Genomic DNA, 18,975 nt, shown 5'->3' on the forward strand with positions numbered 1-18,975 from the left:
GATACATTCCATTTCCTCACTGTTCACTTTTCCTTAGAAAATCTTTGCGGCCTTTCCCGAAAAAAGACGGCAATTTTTTTTTCTTTATTGAGTCTATACTTATGCCCATTTACCGGCAGCCTTACCTAGGCTTTCTGGACATCAGTGTATTAAAGCGAGTTCAGCTTATTAATTCAATTGACAGCAGACTCCACACATCGACCTTATACGTCAAAACGTGGCTCCGTGGGACGGGGACGTTTGTGCCGTGGTTAGTGAAGTGCCACCTTGTCAGCATCGAGACACTATTGATTACTGCTGTGTGTTTTGTCCTGATGCAGTGTTCTTCTGGTACATTCTTCAGGGAACACTTAAAATTAAGAAGGGCAATGAGATTACGCCTTACACCAGGATTCTGTGTGACTATTTTGTGCTCATGCAACTGTTTGGCTTATGGAAAACGAAATATGTGCTCAGAAAACAGTGCACTATAGTACTGGGGTAGTAGTAGTATTAGTATTAGGGGAGTTCCTGGGCTACTTATGTTACATACACTATGATGAAATTTAGAGCTACGAGTTCCTTGAGATAATTGTTGTTTTGTTTTTTCTCATCGAGGTCTGATAGCATGTAGCAAGCGCTGAATTGTAATATTACATAGCGTTGTCAGGTATAGTTTATCAGAGGAAATTTCGCTCCATATTCTTCCCTGGTTCCCTGAAAAGCTGAACACGGCGGTGCTAGCCCGCACTTCGCCCGAAATATGTTACGTGCGTTAGAACACAATAGAACCACTTGAATTGAGGAACGCAACGCCGCGCAATGGAGGAACGCAGAACACCGCTCGTTGTATTATGTTTCCTGTGCGGTGTTGTGTTCCTTAAGGTTTTATTGCGTATTTTAATGCGAAGGCACTACTAGTCGCATTACGGGAAAAGCCGGCGGCCTGTGTTCGTGTGTGTACTCGCAGATGGTACAGAAAATCGCAGCGATTACAAGAAAAATATGATGACGTCATCTATAGCGGCCGTGTGGCGCACATAGCAAGCCGATCACCGCCACTTCTGACAATCGTATTCATGTCGTTCGTAGTTTTCCCGGCATTCGTACCGAAACTGTGACGCAACCGTTCGTCGGGCAGCGTTTCGGGTGGTGTCATACGATTTCTCGTTGCATATAACATACATGTGCTAGCCAAGGCTAGCTAGCGACTGGGATTCGAACCGACGACATATACACCTTCAGTTGTATGCCTTCACACACTCTCTACCTCTTCCCTTAAGCGCGTTAGAGGTGTCCACCGAGATGTGAGACAGTTATACCCCTGCCACACGGCAAATTTAATGTCATTCTCATCGAATGACATTTGTTCGACTTAATGTCATTTTTTCTGCGCGCTGCTACACGGCAAAAACTAATGTCATTTGCATATGATGGCGATTGCGATGGAAAGAGAGTACAGCATACAAAAATTTCGATGTATGCTTCAACACGTTGCAAAAAGTATTGCTTTGCTAATGGAAACCGATTCTAAAATCTTCATCCTAATTTTAATCAACGTATTTAGATAGGCGCGCTGTGCGAGGGATCTAAAAACGTTGATTTCAATAACGTGTTGATCACTGCTATCCACCACAAGTCCAAGCCAAGCCAAACCTCAGCCAGCGGCGGCAGGCAAATCATGAGGCAAATGGCGGACGTCATAGAGGGTGCGTTCCAATACTCCCAAGTAGACGTCTACTTAGACGTCTTGCCGGACAGCGGCCATTTTGAGACTCGTTCCAATTTTCACGAAGCCGTCCAAGAAGACTGCTTCGCCGAAGTCCACATCGATGCAGGCCATGGAGGAAGGAAAAAGAGAGGAGAGGCCCTTTCCACACAACACCATGGGAGAAAAATGTGGAGGAAATCACGTGTTTTTTTTCGCGATCGGGAGGCCACCTAGTCCGGGCAGCTTAGCAACGGCGTCGTAGTTGCTGCTTGCAAGCCGGGCGGTAGCAGACGACCGCGGCGTAGCAGTTGCGGTGCGGCGTACTTTTCTCAACTGCTCGAGTTTGTTTTTTATCGTGCTCACAAGCTTACGTTGGCGCCGTTCACTCATATCTCAGGCGGAATTCGCTGCAAAACTCTCGTTGTTGCGTGCATTGATTTCAGCGTGCTCGACCACGATCGCACGGGCATTTCGTCAACTGCGTCACTGCTCGGAGCCGTCGGGAGACCGCCGCTGCTTACTGAGGAGCACTCGCGCTGTTCGCTTACCAGTGATTCAATACGCCGTGCGCTAGAGAGGTCGTCAGCGTATTGCGCGGACGTTTCGCGTCCTGTGCGTGCAGTGTGCGTGTGCCATTCGCGCTCCCGTTTCCATCGGCAGTGAAACCTCGTTGCTATTAGGCGTGCTCTTGCAACGCTCTAGTGATCGTCACTGGTGTTAGTGTAACTATTTTAGCGATTGCGCTTATGTGAGCAGCGGGGGCCATGACATCGGTGGAGGGCGATATTTTAAAGGAAGCCGCTGCGCTCGCTTTGCATGCTTGCACGCCCCTGTTATACGCCGCCGGTAAAAATGAAAAGATAGAGACCCTGCGCTTAAACAATACCTTAGAGATTTTTTTTCTTTAATAAAGGCGAAGGGTTAGTTTTGTTCACTGCAATATCTACATAAAGATACGAATGCACACAGGATGCCGAGAACTTCATTTGTAAAAAACATTTATTTTCTCACAAAAAAACCTCGCACGAAAAAACGTGGCTATTTACAATATCTTCACATCATATACAACAACACAAAAGCTTCTGCTCTATAACAAAGTCATCAACTGCAAACAAATGACATTTGTCAAAACTTCAACCCGATACGGAAACCTGCGCTCGGCTGCAGGTCCTTTAAAAAAAAAGCACTTTTTATTTTCGCGATACCTTCATTTGAGGAGAATGTAAAGGATTAAAAAGTAAACTGACGTAAAAAGGTCTGTTAATAATGGGGTGAACTGTGCCTAGAATTAAAAGGAGTGTCATACGCCGTGCGACGGTGAAGAATAAATGGGCACTCTTATTTTCGTTTCCACATTTCGTTTCCACATTTATTTTCGTTTCCATTATTTTCGTTTCCAATAAATAAATAAAACATGTGCCCCCCTCGAAAAAATTTCTGGCTACACCACTGCTCGTGTGGAATTCGCGGGGCTAGGGGCCCGCGTTTCTCGCGTGTGCTTAGTTGTCCTTCGCCCACCGCAGTAATTGAAAGCGACGGTCACTTCCCGTGCTTACAAGAGTTGAGGAACAGGGAGGAGATTTTCGATACCGGACGAATGCCCTTCCCGGGCATCGGTGGCCGTCGTGTGGTTTCGCGCGACGAGGGGCCCACGTTTCTCGCGTGTCCTTCACCTCACCCTGTGAAGGCTAATTTCGAGCGCTGAGCTAAACAAGCAAGTATACTAGTTTCATCGAATGCAGCCTTCAACTTCAGAGTCCCAGGGACGGACGTTGCCAAAGGGGGGCCATCGCAGATAACCACCGTAAGATGGGCCACCGCAGTAATTGAAAGCGAAGGTCACTTCCCGCGCTTGCAAGAGCTGAGATAAGTATTTTTCTCGGCTGCTACTAATTGTGACCAGGGCCGAGCAGTTTGATACGGCGCGGAGACGACGCAGTACGAAGCAGTAACTGAAAGTAGCCGCCTGTCTCACACGGGTATTTCCGCTTTATTAGCCTCTCCGCTGACGAACACCGGCATGCATAGGGTGCCCTAAACCGGCCGGTCAGCAACCAAGCGCCACCAGCGCGGGGATCTGTGCCCCTGCGGTAGCATGCTCCTTCGTTGGCTTTGAAACGCGCGCGCAGAAGTCGAGGGCGGGACTTATGCGATGACGTCAGCCCGGACAAGATGGCGCCGAGCTGGTTTCCGGCTTCACAAAATGTCACGTGATGGCCTCTCCTCTCTTTTTCCTTCCTCCATGATGCAGGCTAACTTCCTGTCTAAAGATGGCGGAGCAGTTGGTGCAGTCAGAGCTGAGTGAGCCGTGCTCTTGGCGGGCGCTGGAGCCCGGAGACGCACCATCTTTCAAGTGTCAGTCATTCCGTTAAGTTGATTTTTATAGGAACTGGTGGCAAATAAAGCCGTCTTTGTGGACCTACGATTATATTTGTGAATCGAGCGAGAGGAAATCGTGCGGGTGAGATCGTCTGCTATGCAGGTGAGATCGTCTGCTGAAGCGGTAGCGATGAACGCACCATTATTGCAGAAAAAAAATAAAATAAGAACTAGCAAACTACTAACAGCGCGTTTTTAACTTGTTTTATTAAGCATTTTTAAGAACATAGGAGTGCAACTATTCCCAAATGTTAGTTCAGTTTATATGCCGCAAGGTGGCGCGTGAAGTAGACACGTTCCAATATCTAGACATGTAGACGGCTTCCTAGACGTCACACTAGACGTCTTGTCGGACGTCTAGAGAATTGGAACGCACCCAGAGTTTCTTACTACTACCTAGAGGGAAAGCTGGCGGCGCTGCACTTCAGCCAACATGGACGCTCAAAGCATCATGGGGCGGTGAGCTACTTGTTGCGGCACAGTCGTAGTTTTTCGGGAACACAGAGTGGCAGTACTAAGGCGTTTCATTCCGAAAACGTAGTTCGTGTGTGCGCAGACGACTTTCGCGCGAACGCAGTGTGCAAAAGCCATAGTAGTGAAGACGCGACGACACACGACGCCAATAAAAGGTTTTACTCTTCCGAAATGCCATTAAAAAGCTTTTAAAGTATCTAAACAACAACATTTTTTCTGAAAACATATTTACTTTTAAAAGTGCGCCTGTTAATTACGAAATATTAGTTTTTTTAGTGTTCATCACTTGGCCAATAGGAAAGCTAGTCATGTCTTATTTTAGGCAAACTTTGCACTTAAATGCTTTTCTGCTCGTTTGTTGCAATCATTAGACAAGATATTGAATGTTAGGACGTTTGTAGCTATCAAACAGCTTTATTTTTTTTATTATTTTTTGGCCAAAAGTTACAGTTCCGCAACAAGTAGCTCACCGCCCCATGATGCTTTGAGCGCCCATGGTGGCTGAGGTGGTCACGTGGGGTCTCCATGCAAACTCCCATAGACGGCTTGCCAGCTTTCCCTCTAGGTAATAGTAAGAAACTCTATGACGTGGGGTCTCCATGCAAACTCCCATAGACGGCTTGCCAGCTTTCCCTCTAGGTAATAGTAAGAAACTCTATGGGCGGACGTCATATTGTGAAATGCTCTCTATGGTGAAATTAGACAGTATTAGCTGTGCGTCCGCAAAAGCTTTGCGCATGCTACGGGCGCACCTTGCGCGCACTGCCGCCCGTCGTCACAACAGTTTTGGTAGGGAGCACGGTGGTTGGGTGTGACTAGCGTAGCGCGCGAGAAGCATAACATACTGTGGCGCCATCTAGACGATAGCAAGTCAAACCTCCTGAACTGAGTGCCGAAAAAACGTTTTTCTCTTTTATTAACGGCAGTAATGAATGCATTCGAAGGCTTTGTTTTTTTTTAATGTAAATCAATTGGATGAAATGAAAATGTAGATTCTAGTGCAAAGTTGAAGAAATACTTCGCTCGGGGTCGTTGCTATGACGACAGTGTACGCCGTACATAGTTAAGCCTAGTATCAAGAAATTTTGAAATTTATCTCAAAAGCGACTGATATTTCAAACCTATATTGTTGCGGAGGGATGAGAATGCACAAAATAAAAGCGAATACAACCATTTAGAGCAAGCTATCGCGTCGAAAAATGCAGCGGCGACGCAGTATTCGGTCCGAAGCGGGCGAGCTGGGCGTCGCCATGTTGTGAATGTTAACCACGCAAGGCTGGTAGCGAGAGTGAGTTTTATTTTTTTCCAATTCTATTTGGCATTTTTATATACATAAATGAACGACAGCACAATCGTAGGGACGCGGAAATATTACAGTGCTTGTGACGTTTTTGTAATCGTGTTTTTCGGTGTATATTCTCACCAAGTCTCTGGTGTCGAGGGAACACATTAGCTCGGACGTCGCAGGCGAATGTGTTCAGGGAATACCCGTGCCACACGCGCACAAGAAATGGCAGTAAATGCTTAAGGCCTTAAGTTTGTTAATGCCATTATTTCCGGAGTTGGTGCTACACGTCCACATTTAATGCCATTATCGGAAGTGACGATGGCGATAACGCTTGCAATGTAGTTAAAAGTTTCATCTGAATATAGACATTCTTAATGAGCACAGTATATCGGGAATGTTGTTCAAATGTAATGTAAAAACGATTTTCCAGAAAATACGGCTGTTCCTGCTTTACAAGTCGAAAAAGTAGGCATAAACTCGCATGTCAGCACATAACTCGAGAGTACCTGTCAATAAGGCTGTTTAAAATGGCGCTCTTCGCATCGAAAATGCGGTATAGATGCCTCATCTGACTGAAAGTTAAGAATTAACCATTTCCTACTGGTTAGGAAGTTGTTACTAACAAAGCTGCATGCTTTTCTGCGTGTACAATGGGAACGAGAGTACACGTTGCACGGGCGAATGAGTTGTGGCGAACTCAGTAGGTCGCGAATGGCAGTAAGGCTAATGCCATTAAATTTATGCGTGTGGCACCGAATGAATGCCATTAAAACTTAAGGCAGTAAACACTTAATGGCATTAAGTCTGTCCGTGTCGTTTTCATCGAATGACATTAGATTTTATCGTGTGGCAGCAAACTAATGTCGTTTTGAACGAATGTCATTCGATGGGAATGACATTAAATTTGCCGTGTGGCAGGGGTATTACTGCTCCATTTGCTTTCCTCAAAAACCAATTTTCGTATCAAAGTTGTGATGCAGCCGTTCGTCTCACACCGTTCCGGGTGGTGTAATGCGCGCGTGTGTGTGTGTAGGTGGTGTGTGTGGGTGGGTGTCAATGCACCGAGGGACAGTAATGTTTTCTCATTCCCACACGTAAGCAGTCTTAAGTGTCGCTGCCGAATTTTTTTATTCTTTTACCTCTGGAATTCTGATACCTCCGGTACCTTTATTTGCTGACCCGAAAGACGCGGGTTCGATCCCGGCCACGGCGGTCGAATTTCGATGGTGGCGAAATTCTTGAGGCCCGTGTACCGTGCGATGTCAGTGCACGTTAAAGAACCCCAGGTGGTCGAAATTTCCGGAGCTCTTCACTAAGGCTTCCCTCATAGGCTGAGTCACTTTGGGGCGTTAAATCCCCCACAAATCAAAAACCATGTTAGTATAATTGTGTGGACCGCCATCAAACCTGATTTTTTTGAACTTCTTTTGAGAAGGAATTCTGCGAGAAGTTCATTACCTCTCAGCCACTCTCGACCAACTATAGAAACAGCTCGGGCTGCGTGCTGCTGGCATCCCATACCAGGAACAGAAGGCCGTCACGTAGGCACGCATTTTGGCGCGAGCACACGTAGGCACTCCAAGTGAGAAGCAGCCTCTCCTCCTCTCCCCACCCTTTCCACTTTCGGCTGCCAAGTGCTGACAATCAGACCAAAACTCTGACTGCAGCGTTTCAACACCAAACCGGCCTTCCCATCCCCAACTAAAAATAGACATCCGGTGCGACTGCTGCCAAACGCGGTTTCGATATCAGGGGTACGATATGTCGCTCCGTCTGATCGACCTCCGCGTGGTGGCAATTAAACTATCTTTCGGATGCAGCTCAAACCTGGCGCAGTGGGCTCGAAAGTTCCGCAGATGCACCGCCTCGAAACCGTGCACGACAGGTTTCTCTTCCCCAATGTCACTGGCGCCACCTATCGCAGGTGCTCCTCAACCGGCAGCGCAACTTCCGAAAGAAAGTCGCTTTGGTGCCCGTTGATGCTCCTGTCGCATATAATGGCTGGTTTCACTTACAGAATTTTTCTCATCTCGTGTGCCAATGAGCAATACCGCCGATAGTCTACTAAATTCGCAAAGGTATGACTATAACGTCGGAGAAGCAGCTATATTGGAACTTTCCTTTTTTTTTTTTCTATGATGTCAAGAGGAGAGTTACTCTCGAAGGACTTTGCTGCAGAAACATTTTACATTTCAACGTGCCGAACACCATGGAACAAAGCAATTGATAAGCTAGATATGCTTGCAGCCTTGCTTGTCTTTCCGCGCCGCTCTGTGGCGCCGCTCTGTGGCGCAGCGCATTCGATACCAGCCACAAGAGCAGCCGCGGCCTACAGCGCCTGCGGGGTCTCGCGTACTTGTGGAACACTGCATCTGTGGCATCGTAATAGTAAGCTGGCTCGAATGACCAAAGGTCATCGCAAGAAGCGCCATATAATCGCTAGTTAAAAGCAGGGGAAACGTTTATTTTCAACATAGCTTTTGTTTATGATAATGTTCCTGCCGAAGTTTGATAAATTCTTCACTAAAACCCAGATGCATCTCCAGTGGCCGCCGGATGAATCCTAATCAGTAAATCGGTTTATAAAAAAAATAGTCTGGCATCATTAGCCGGTTGCCAGAAGTATTTTGTCTGTTGTAGCAATCCGATATTTTTTGGTATCTCGTTACTTGGCAAACCCTGCACAAATGGCACTCCCTTTGCTCCGTCCTTCTTATCCCACATCCCCACTCTCGTTGAAAAAAAAAAAAAAGAAAATAATAAACTGGGGCCCGATCTCACAGGGGTTTTCAAAATGAGCTGCACTTGTAACAAAAGCACAAAAACTATAATGTGTGAAGTATTTTGCGCCGGTTCCACCTGACTCCAACAAATATCTTACCGCTGGGAGAGATAGGGCCGAAACATGCTAGAGCGCCAGAACGGCTGGAAATAATATCTCTCGCACTTGGCTCAGAGCGCGCATATTCTCCTCACCCTCTCTCACAGGCAGCTCCCCCTGATCAGATGTCAACCTGTAAACTACATGTGCTCGCTTCCTCTGCCCGGAAGCTACTCTCCTCCGTCTTTCCTTCCCCAAAACGTAAAAATTTACGCGCAGTTCGGAAGAGCTTTGTTTTTCCTCTCCCCCATGCTGTGGCTTTCTCTCTCTCCCCACGGCGCTTTCTCACGGCGCGATTTAGATGTCCATCGAATAAATGTTAAACTGAGTTTGTTTTCCTCAACAAATTTTCAATTTTGCTGCGCTTACCTCTTCTTCAACCAACTGTTGCATACTGTCCGCGAACCGGACACGTGATGTCAGTTCCACCAGGAGGGCATGCCACGTACTGCGGCAAGTCATGCACTCCCATAATTGTTCGTCTGCGTATCCATGTTCTGTGTGTCCATAATTTTTCGTCTGTGTATCCCCTTACTTGGCCGCCTTCTCGGCGCGCTTGCGCATACGCAGCAGTGTAGCAGACGGCGTCGCTGCGCCCAGCATTACCATTGGCTGCGCCGTCGGCCAAAGACTCCCAGTAGTCCTTGCGAAAGCGCATGACTTCCGGCACACTGTTTTCGCGTGTAGCTCAAATAGCGAAGGCCTCTCCTGGAAGAACTCAGAAGACACCGGATATGATTAACAGGACGAAAAGTTGCTCTGTGATGGAAAAACGGTAATTATACGTTTTGATCACATGCATTATGATTTTTCCTGTTCACCGTCCTGAACCGTGTTCGCTCTTCAATCGTCTGCAATGGTAATGCAAACATGGCAAAGGCTTCGCTGCGTAACAGGGGACTGTGAGAAGCATGTGAAGAAAACATGTGCCTTTGTTTCGCATTCTCACGGAAGAATGGAAAAAAAAGGGAGGCAAACCTGGCAAAGGCTTTGTTGCGTAACAGGGGACTGCGAGAAGTATATGAAGAAAACGTGTTCCTTTGTTTCGCATTCACACGGAAGAAGGGAAAAGAAGAGAAGCGTGATAACAAAAAGGAAACGTACTAAAAGCATTAGACAACTGGCTGCCAAAAAGCATGGATTTAAATATTCTGACGGAGAAAACTATAAAAAGATGGTTTATGCTTTATTTGGAGATTTAAGACTAATACAATGCGAAAGAAAGGTGGGTGAACGCTCTGGGGGTACTATGGCAACCTGCAAGTGCCCCGGTTGGCAACTGTGTGGTCAGGAATGGACGCTCTCCGTGCCATCCGTGGCTGGTCGCGTCGTCACTAGTATTTGGGTTGTTCTTTGGCTGGTATTATTTTCCTTAACCTGCTTCTCTTGGTCCAAGGTAGCGGTTTGGTATTTGGCGAGGTATGACGCTCCTCTGACCCTTGTTTAGACTGCGCTTTCTTTTTTGATATTCGCGGAGGAAGATTGCGCTCGCGACGCCATTTTCTTTTGCGATGGGTCTCCTGAGCTACTGAACACCCCGTGACCGACCCTCGTGACTGATTGTAGCCCATTGAAATCAAGAAAACAAACGAAATATTAATTTAGGTTTCCGACATATATAACGACTCCACCGAGTGTTTACGACTGAGGGGCGTCAGGCAGAAGCACTTCGGAACATGTGTTGCCCTGTAGGAAGTGATTGCACGCTGCATGTGCAGAACGTATGGATATCTGAGGGCGCTTTGTTTTGTGAAGTCTGCCGCTACGCGCAGTGACAGTTTCACTTGCGCTGTTGAGAGACTACAGCTAGTGGTGAATTCTCAGAACGCCCACTTAAGCGCCTGCGTGCGACTAATACTTTTTATATCTGATTTTGTGGCGCACAAAAAGAGGAAAAGGAAAGCCTGTGCTTAATAGGGTGAAGGCAGCTGTTTTTTTTTTTTTTTTTTTTTTTTCCCGTTGCGATGAGTGTTATGTACTGGTGGGAAAGCCTCCCTGCTTGTTATAACGCCTGCTGGACAGCTTTAAAGAGCCGGCGTCTCTTTTGTTTGCTGCCCTCTCCTGCACCGACTTGTTGAAGTTGCAAGCGGGATTCTGAATGTCAGTTTCTGACGCGCAGTCTGTGCCTGCCTTGTACGCCCTCCTTGCGTAGCTCGTCAGCTGTTATGCAGCCACAGCTTTTGGCGATAACGGTGATTTATGAGACTGTTGACCTCCCTTGATGCGTCTAAAGCCTGCTAGACGCTTTGCAGTCTCTTGACTCGGAGCAAATTCATGTCGTGTCACCTTGCCAGAAATCGTTCGCGGAATAATTATTCACGCACACCCATTTATTTGTAAACTGCAGAAGTCTTATTCAGGAGGCTATCAGTGCTGCACTGCATAGGGGTGGTCCCAAATTCACTCTATCTTTTTGCTGCACTTCACGTAACTGAGCTCCCATAAAGGCCCATTGATTAGGCTATCATCTGCACTTGTAAATGCTTGGATGCTCCTCAGTCATCTGTGTTGGTGAGGTGGGCACCCACTGAAGCCTGTGTGTTAAAGCATAGGCTGCAGGAAACAGTACGATTTGTCAATTAAATTACCCTCCACCTTTTTATTCAGATGTCCTAACATAGCCCCCTCTGTACTTTACAGCAGAGGGGAAAGGAACTAAAACACAATACAGCCTCTTATACGCTTGTGGAGAAATTATGTGGTCTGCTGAAATTTTCGTGTGTTGTTTCACCTTTCCAGAGGTAGCGCTTCCCCGAGCCATGAAGCTGCTTAGCGCCACTGCAGAGTGCTCCTGATGATGCCGTCCTGTTCTGTGCCTGGATGTGATGGCAGCACTGCCAGCTCGTACCACCCATTCCCCAAGAAAGGGGAAGACGACCTGCGTGCCAGGTGGTTCACCGCTACTGGCCTGGCGGAGGACGACTTTGGGGACGATGACGAGTTGCACGTCTGTTCTCGCCACTTCCGACCGTTTGACTTTGTTGAGAAGGGAGTGGTGCGGAAAAATGCAGTGCCTTCTATGCGCCTCACTTCAAAGACTGCCCCGGCACCGGCTCAAACAAGCCCACCCAAGAAGAGAAAGAAAAGCGCCTGCAGGGAGCTGGACCACTTGGAGGCCTCCAACGTCATTGTTGATGAGGTGAGCTCCTTTACCAAGCTTAATACTCTTCTCCTTGGGAGCACTGAAGTTTGAATATGTCATGCTGCGCATTGATTGTTTGGTTGCCTCGTTCCCTGAGGGGTGCATCATTCATTGCCTACCTGGTGCAGTGGCTATGGCAGATAGCTGCTAAGCCCACAGCCACTAGATCTAGGCCTTGCTCTGATCGATCGCTGCTTTTCACCAGGGGCAAAATTCAAAAACGCCCATTCGCAGTGCAACCTAAATGCATGCTGAAGGATCCCAGGTGGCTTTATTTCAGTCTGGAGCCCTACACTACAGCATTCCTCACAGCGCATGCACAGCTTTTGTGGCGTTAGAACCCAGATACCATACCGTACCATTTTTTTTTTTTCGATTAAGCACTCTTATTTGGGCTCGTGCAGTGCATGAATTGCATTTGTATGTCAGATGGCTTGTGTTTGTCAGTGCTCTTAGCCACTACTCACAATTTGCATCAGTAGCTAGCAGACGGAAACCAGTCTAGGCATAAGTAAAAATATGCAGTTCAGTATTACCTGCACTTTTTCTTGTCTCATGATCTTCCTTAGTCATACCATAGGCAGACATATTGCACCAATGGCACTGCAACATTCCTACACTGCATGCTTGTCTCACACTACCACAGGAAACTAGAATACATGCATGCAATTAGATTCATTTCAACCCAGAGTTGGCACAGTGTTAATGAGCATAGCATTTCATACAGTTTAAATTTTTTACCCTAGTAGGGCAATGTTGCTTACTGCCTTTTCTCAGCTGCTTGAGAAAGCGGTCTGTGGGCTGTTTGAGGCACATGTGAGAAGCACATTTCTGTTTGCGTACGTACCATTGTTTTTTCTTGGCTGCTAAAAAAAAAAAAACATTTACACCACACTGTTTCAGCACCGATACATTTGTTTTTGCAGCCTCAAGGCTGAGAGTGGTAATAAATCTTAATGGACACATTCGGACATTTGAGCAGAGTTAAACATTTTTAGGGTGCCACTTGAAAGAAGCCATGTTTTTGAAACCATCGATATGGTGGGGAAACATTACTTGTGTTGCTCTTTTTGTTCTTGTAGTAGTTGGAGAGGGCAAGTGATTTCATAATTTTTCACAGATGATTTAAGAAAAGGCAGTGTGCTGTCAGCGCCCAACCACCTCAGATTGTTGCATGTGGTGGTATTATGAACTGAGCAGCGATTATGTCTCTCTTTTCTTCAGTGCTCTTGTCTTCTCTGAACATAATGTGTGATTTTCTAGCTGTAGTACCTATCTTGGAGCTTGTTTATTATTGCCAAAAAGTGCATCTGGAGGATGACCCTAAAGGTTTTGTGGACATATAACACAAATTTGAAACTCAATTTAGGTGCAGTTTTAGGTTTCTTTGGACAGTTCATGAGTGAAAGTGAATTATAGCTAGAGGTTGGACTTCTTTATTTTAACCGAAAAAGGTCAGTGTTTGGCTTGCAAGGCATAGCTCTCTAGCTGCTGAATGCAAGTTACACTCACTTAAAGTTTAAAATTAACTAAGTAAGGAAGCCAGGGGCATGATGCCTCGATGGTACTGTAGGACAAGCAGCACAGTTATGCAATTGAGCTATCGCTCCACTAGCTTGCACGCTTCTGCAGACTGGGAAGCATGATCTCCTCGCCGTCTTCTACCTAAGCATTGTTTCTTCACTATCATCACCTGCTTAGAGCAGACCAATTAGGCTATCCAAATGCGTGTGGGGCAATAACACGTAATCGCTAATAGGTTTATGAAAAAGTATTGTGGCAACTGTGACAATTGAGCGACAGTTCCATCGCTGCCATCAATATGCAGACCGTGTGATGCCCTGCCCTCGCACTCGGGCGCTCAACACAGCGTCACAACCCAACGATAACATCCCAACCTAGTTCTTACATGTAAATTTTCACCTCCGTTTTTGTCTGCGGGCTATCTCATTTAACTTGAGTTATCTTTTGATGAGTGTAGGAATTTTTTTCTACAAGCACAGCTCCAGGTACTACTATCTGCTCATTAATTACTGTAAAAAAATTGTTCAGGATAACAGAAATGGCCAGAGAAACTTTAAGTGATGTTTGACCATGCAGAAAAAAACGTAAGTAGCATCCTGAAATAAAAAGCGGCCAATTTTCATAAAATAAAAACCGAAAAGTCCAACCCCTGATTATAACACCTCTGTTGTTGTAAGAAAAGTGCAAAAAACATTCGCCTTTAAATTTTTTTTATCCTAGATTTTAGAGCTTTTAGCCACTCCAAAGTTGTGCTAGTGTGGTCAGTTTCACTAGTTTTACGTTAATTGAAGCATGTGTTAAAAATTTGTCACTGCAGTTTTGTATTGAGTTGTACTCAGAATCAAGTACCCCGAATAAAGTGTTAGCAGTTATGAGCTTTGAATAGGGCTTGGAGTTGAGTTCTCGTTAGTTCTTTCAGAGTTCACTGGAGTGGAGACAAAACATCCACAGCCTCTGAAAACATTGGCATACTTCAATTTCACAGTCACAAATTCTGTACAAAACTAGTTACACACCCTCAGCGTTATTTTTGCCATCCCCTACCAAAGGTAACAGTGGTAGCATAAATGTAAACTGTGGCTGCTGTTAGTGTATTGTGCATTTGGTTTTTACTTATGGGTAGTTCAGTTGCTTGTACTGCATGTACTGCACAGTTGTTGTCCTTTTCCTGTGAATGCACAAACCTACTAGAGAACACTTTTTTTCTATTTGTGACTATCAATGGGATGGTTGCAGGGGGCAGTTTTTGTCACGGGTGTACTTTTTTTACTGTAGAGAGCAGTAGTCGCAGGCAAATTGATTGATACAGCAACCATTGATGGGGTGGCTTCCATCCAGTCATGTTTTGTGTTGTGAACAAAAGTGGTTATTCCTTGAAAGCGACAAAGACTAAGACTGAGTCAGTGCTATTGCACTATTCCTTTTTTTTTCTTGCATGCAGCTGCTAGGCATCTTTTTTTTATATGCTTTTCGTCTCAGTGTTGAGGTTTTGTTGTGAGACACTAACAACATTTGAAGTACCATCTCTGGCAGCCTATGTGGCATTCTGTGACGGAACTGTTGATTGCTTTTGATTTTTAGTATTTGTTTAAGCTATATGGCCCATCCTGAACATGCTTGTAATTGTCTCCCTGAAAGTTCCAGATTGCTAGCAGTATTAGTTAATGTTTTTTCTTGTAAACTTAAAGAGCTAGAAGGCAAAATAGGGGGGAGGAGGTATATGTGGTGATGACAGTGAATTTTATGGTGTAAGGACATCTATGGCCAAAGAGGGCCATGGCACAAGGTGTTTTCGTTTGCTCAAGGTGGGGTCAGAGACCCATTTCCCAAGAATTTCAGCCTGAATAATCCGAACACCAGGCCAGGAGGTATATGTTTATATGTGATCAACTGTTAAAGTGCTGTTAGTGGCTGTTAGTCCAGTGTGGTCAGTGGAATCGTAGTAATGGTGTAGATTTGAAGTATGGTAGTATTTGCTCATTAGTATCCACCCAAGTTCTGCCATATGGCTACAAATAAGACTGTACAACATTCTCAGAAACTTCCCAGTTCACCCCAAAGCAGGATGAATCAATCCACTAAGTTTCTGAGCTGTATAGCCTTCCATTGTAGCCACATGGCCATGTTTGTGCAGATGCTAGTGAGTAATCCCTTATTTAAAGTTCTGTCCTAAAGTGGCATCATTAAAAAAAAAATGATAGTTGGAGCAGGTATTTGAGCTCCTATGCACGTCACCCATTTAGGACCCCCTGCAGTCCAGCAGTCGGCCCTCCCGCCGAGCTGCCCGTGTGGCCGCGCTGAAGATCTCGGACACAGTTCGCAAGTACAACCTGGCTGTGACATCCGCTGGTGATGGGACAGACTCTGATGAAGATTTTGACCTAGATGCAGAAGTGCGTGCTGAGGGAGGGTCCTTGGGCAAGCTGCCTGTGTCACCCACAAACCTGGTGAGCTGCGTGTTCATCGCGCCTGCGGGGCATTTATTTCGTGCATTTAGCATGCTCTGCATGGTGGTTGGCCTCTGCCTATTCCCTGCCGCAGTGCTTACACGACTCACAGCCATTTGACGCTGTCTTACAAGAAGTAGTCAAGTGACCTCTTATCGAGTGCTCAGCCACCATGGTGGCTCAGTGGTTATAGCACTCGGCCGCTGACCCAAAGACGCAAGTTCTGTCCTGGCTGCGGTGGCTGAATTTCGATGGAGGTGAAATTCTAGAGGCCCGTGTACTGTGCAATGTCAGTGCGCGTTAAAGAACACCAGGTAGTCGAAATTTCCGGAGTCCTTCACTACAACGTCCCTCATAGCCTGAGTCGCTTTGGGACGTTGAACCCTCATAAAGCATAACCCAATCTCAATAATTGCTTCAAAAAAAAAAAAAGGTTATTGTGAGGTTAGAAGTGCAGGAATGTTCCTTTTGCTGTGATCTTGATGATAATGCATTTGATAGCAAAAGTGGTAAATCATAGCTCCTTTTGTTAGAATAAAGTGTAACATATTGATGCGTTTTGTAAAGCAAATTCAAGGGAAAAGCTTATTATCCGGAAAAAATTTTGATCCACAATCGCCGTGGTTTTGAAATATGTTACTCAAGAATGAAGTGCGAAGGCATCTGTGAACACCTGATTCCCATAAAAGTCTGCTAACGTTTTTGCCACAAGATCTGGAGAGGTCTTATCCTAGGCTTCTATCGACATTTGTGTTGTCGTTGTTTCGAGAGGCACTGCAGCATAACCAAGCCGGCAACGGCAGCGGCGATCGTAGCCGGGATCTCTGTTGTCGCCATCATTGCCTTAGGGTGCTTTGCCACATAACACCTTTGCATTGTGGAGAAGCTGACCTCGTAGTTGTCGGCCACTGGGCTGATGTCATGCGCCCCCATGCCCTGCCCACTCATATGTTCACACTCTTGCTGGTGGTCATTGAATGTATCATACAATCAGTGTTTGGCAAATTATTAATGTAGCCTAGAACGATTTGACGTTCTGATGTAACGGCATTTTTTAACTTATGTAGTGGCAGGTCTTGGGCATTTCGTTTCATAATTCATGTATTTGTCAGTGTAGCTTAATCTTAGTTGTTTCTCATTCTCATGCTTGGAGGGTGTCAAGTGGGACGTTTGGCTGGGAGTCTTTCAGAGACAGCCATTGTTGTGGCTTGGCCCTATATGTTATTATTTATGTTTCTTTTGGTAGGCTTCTGTTCCAGTGAACACTGATGCTCTACGAGGTTTCTTTGACTGCTAGGCTATTGCCTGGACATTTTGTCTGTCACCATGCGTGCGGGTTACCAAGCTTGTCGATTATGCAACGGTTGTTGCTATGAGGGCCGACTGGCATATAGTGATATTGTATTTAGCTGAATGTTGCACAGCTACTATGATAATGCGAGGGCCGCTGTTATTGTGGAACAGGAAGTTCGACTGGACTAAGGGGAGCCTTTTCATTCACTTGATGTTGATGGGGCTAGGTTGCCGGTTCAAATAAACCAAACATTTGGATTAAGTGAATCTGAATTGACGAGAGTCCACTGTATAATATTGCGAACAGTGAGTTTTCGTTCTTATCACTGGTTAAAAAAAGAAATGCGTTGCATTCAAGCGAGTGTGATGTATCTTGAGTTTGGCTCTTGTTGCCTGCAGATGCCTAAAGTGGCCCCTCCTCCTCCTGCCAAGCAGCCCTCCAAGGTGGTGGTGCGTTATATTTTGGAGCAGAACAGCTCGTCCACCACGTTGCCTCTGGTGCTCGAGTGTAACGACGAACCGCTCACACCCGTGCAACGCGAGTCCCACGTGCGGGCTGTGAATGCCTACAACCGCAGCGTGCGCCGCATCAGCGAGGTCAAGGTGAGCCAGGCTTTCCACATGTGTGCTATCCTCTGACCTTAAGCTGGGGAGAATGAGCGTATGAGATGGGGGAAAACAAAAAAATGTTGGCGAGCATGTGAGTGAACAGCTAAGCAGGTCATGTTAACCCTTTGAGGGTCGAATTATTTTGAAGAAAACTTTCCCAGGTGGTCAAATTACTTTATTGCGGATCTTGAATCTACAAAGTGTATATAATCGAGAATAAATGGTAAAAAAAAAATTAGGAACAGTACTTTGGTGACAGCATCACTCACAACTGGAAAATGTTCAATAGAATAGAATAGCAACGGTGATAAGCAAGCAAAGAGCAGCACCAATAAAGATAGAAATCAACTTTCGCCGCCTCTGCAAAACAGTGCCCACAAAGAGAAAACACGTTTCGCGCGACTCCGTTGCGATCCCGCGGCGGAATCGAAACCGCGTAGGCGCGTTGCCACAGAGGGCGAGAATACCTCACGAGCAACGGTGATAAGCAAGCTAACAGCAGCGCCAATAAAGATAGAAATCAACTTCGGCAGCCCCTGCAAGATAGTGCTGACGAAAAGAAAACTCAAATTTCGCGCGACTCCATTGCGATCATGCGGCGAAACCAAAACTACAAAAGGGGTGTTGCCGCAGTCTGTGCCGCCGCGCTAAAGCTAGACATAAGTTCTGCTTATCTCCGTAAGAAGGCAGCACAAAATTCAAACACTTCTTGTAAGTCCTAAGAGGAGGCAGCACCCCCCAGTGAGCACGCATTGTTCTTTTGGCGCAAAATTTCAAACGGAAGATCGAAACCGTACCCGTACGGCACAGACCTTGCGGGACAGAAAACCGCCGCCGTATATATACGGCAAAAACCTTCAAAGGGTTAATGGAGGGATATGCAAAGGCAGCGTTTCTTAGAGCTGTGATTTTGTGGTTTCTCATGCTGGTCCTTGCATTATGCATAAACAATGCACCCAGGGATAGCAATGCTTTTGTGATCCCATGCGTAAGCAGTCTGGAGTGTCTCTGTTGAATTTTTTCTGTACGCCTCACGTGATCTGCTGCTGAAGTGATCTGGTGCACACTTATGACTTCGCAACAGTCTTTCGACTGCTGAAACTGAAACCAAAACTGCATGGAAGAATAAATTCAGTCATAAGTTAGGTACTTGAGCTTAGGCAAACTTTCATTAGTGACTTGAAAGCAAAAATACGCTGCAAAAATTTTGGTGCGTCTACTCCTTTAAACATGTGTCATAAATAAGAA

The 18,975-nt window shown here is 45.9% G+C and overlaps 1 protein-coding gene across 9 annotated transcripts in view; it reads left to right on the plus strand.

Moving 5' to 3' along the window:
• The first annotated feature begins 9,381 nt into the window (after window positions 1–9,381).
• Window positions 9,382–18,975, plus strand: part of row (zinc finger domain-containing protein relative of woc) — a 55,595-nt gene continuing 46,001 nt past the window's right edge. For 4 of the 9 annotated variants that reach the window (XM_089549347.1, XM_089549356.1, XM_089549355.1 and 1 more), the window contains exons 1-4: window positions 9,997–10,131; window positions 11,452–11,851; window positions 15,622–15,825; window positions 17,518–17,721. In XM_089549347.1, the coding sequence (XP_089405473.1) occupies window positions 11,507–11,851; window positions 15,622–15,825; window positions 17,518–17,721 (753 nt within the window). In that variant the 5' untranslated portion in view covers window positions 9,997–10,131; window positions 11,452–11,506. The other 5 variants (XM_089549348.1, XM_089549353.1, XM_089549350.1 and 2 more) reach the window with 5 other exon arrangements.

This window comes from Amblyomma mixtum, chromosome 6, assembly GCF_055824585.1.
Source record: "Amblyomma mixtum isolate Tamu chromosome 6, ASM5582458v1, whole genome shotgun sequence".
NCBI lineage: Eukaryota > Metazoa > Arthropoda > Arachnida > Ixodida > Ixodidae > Amblyomma > Amblyomma mixtum.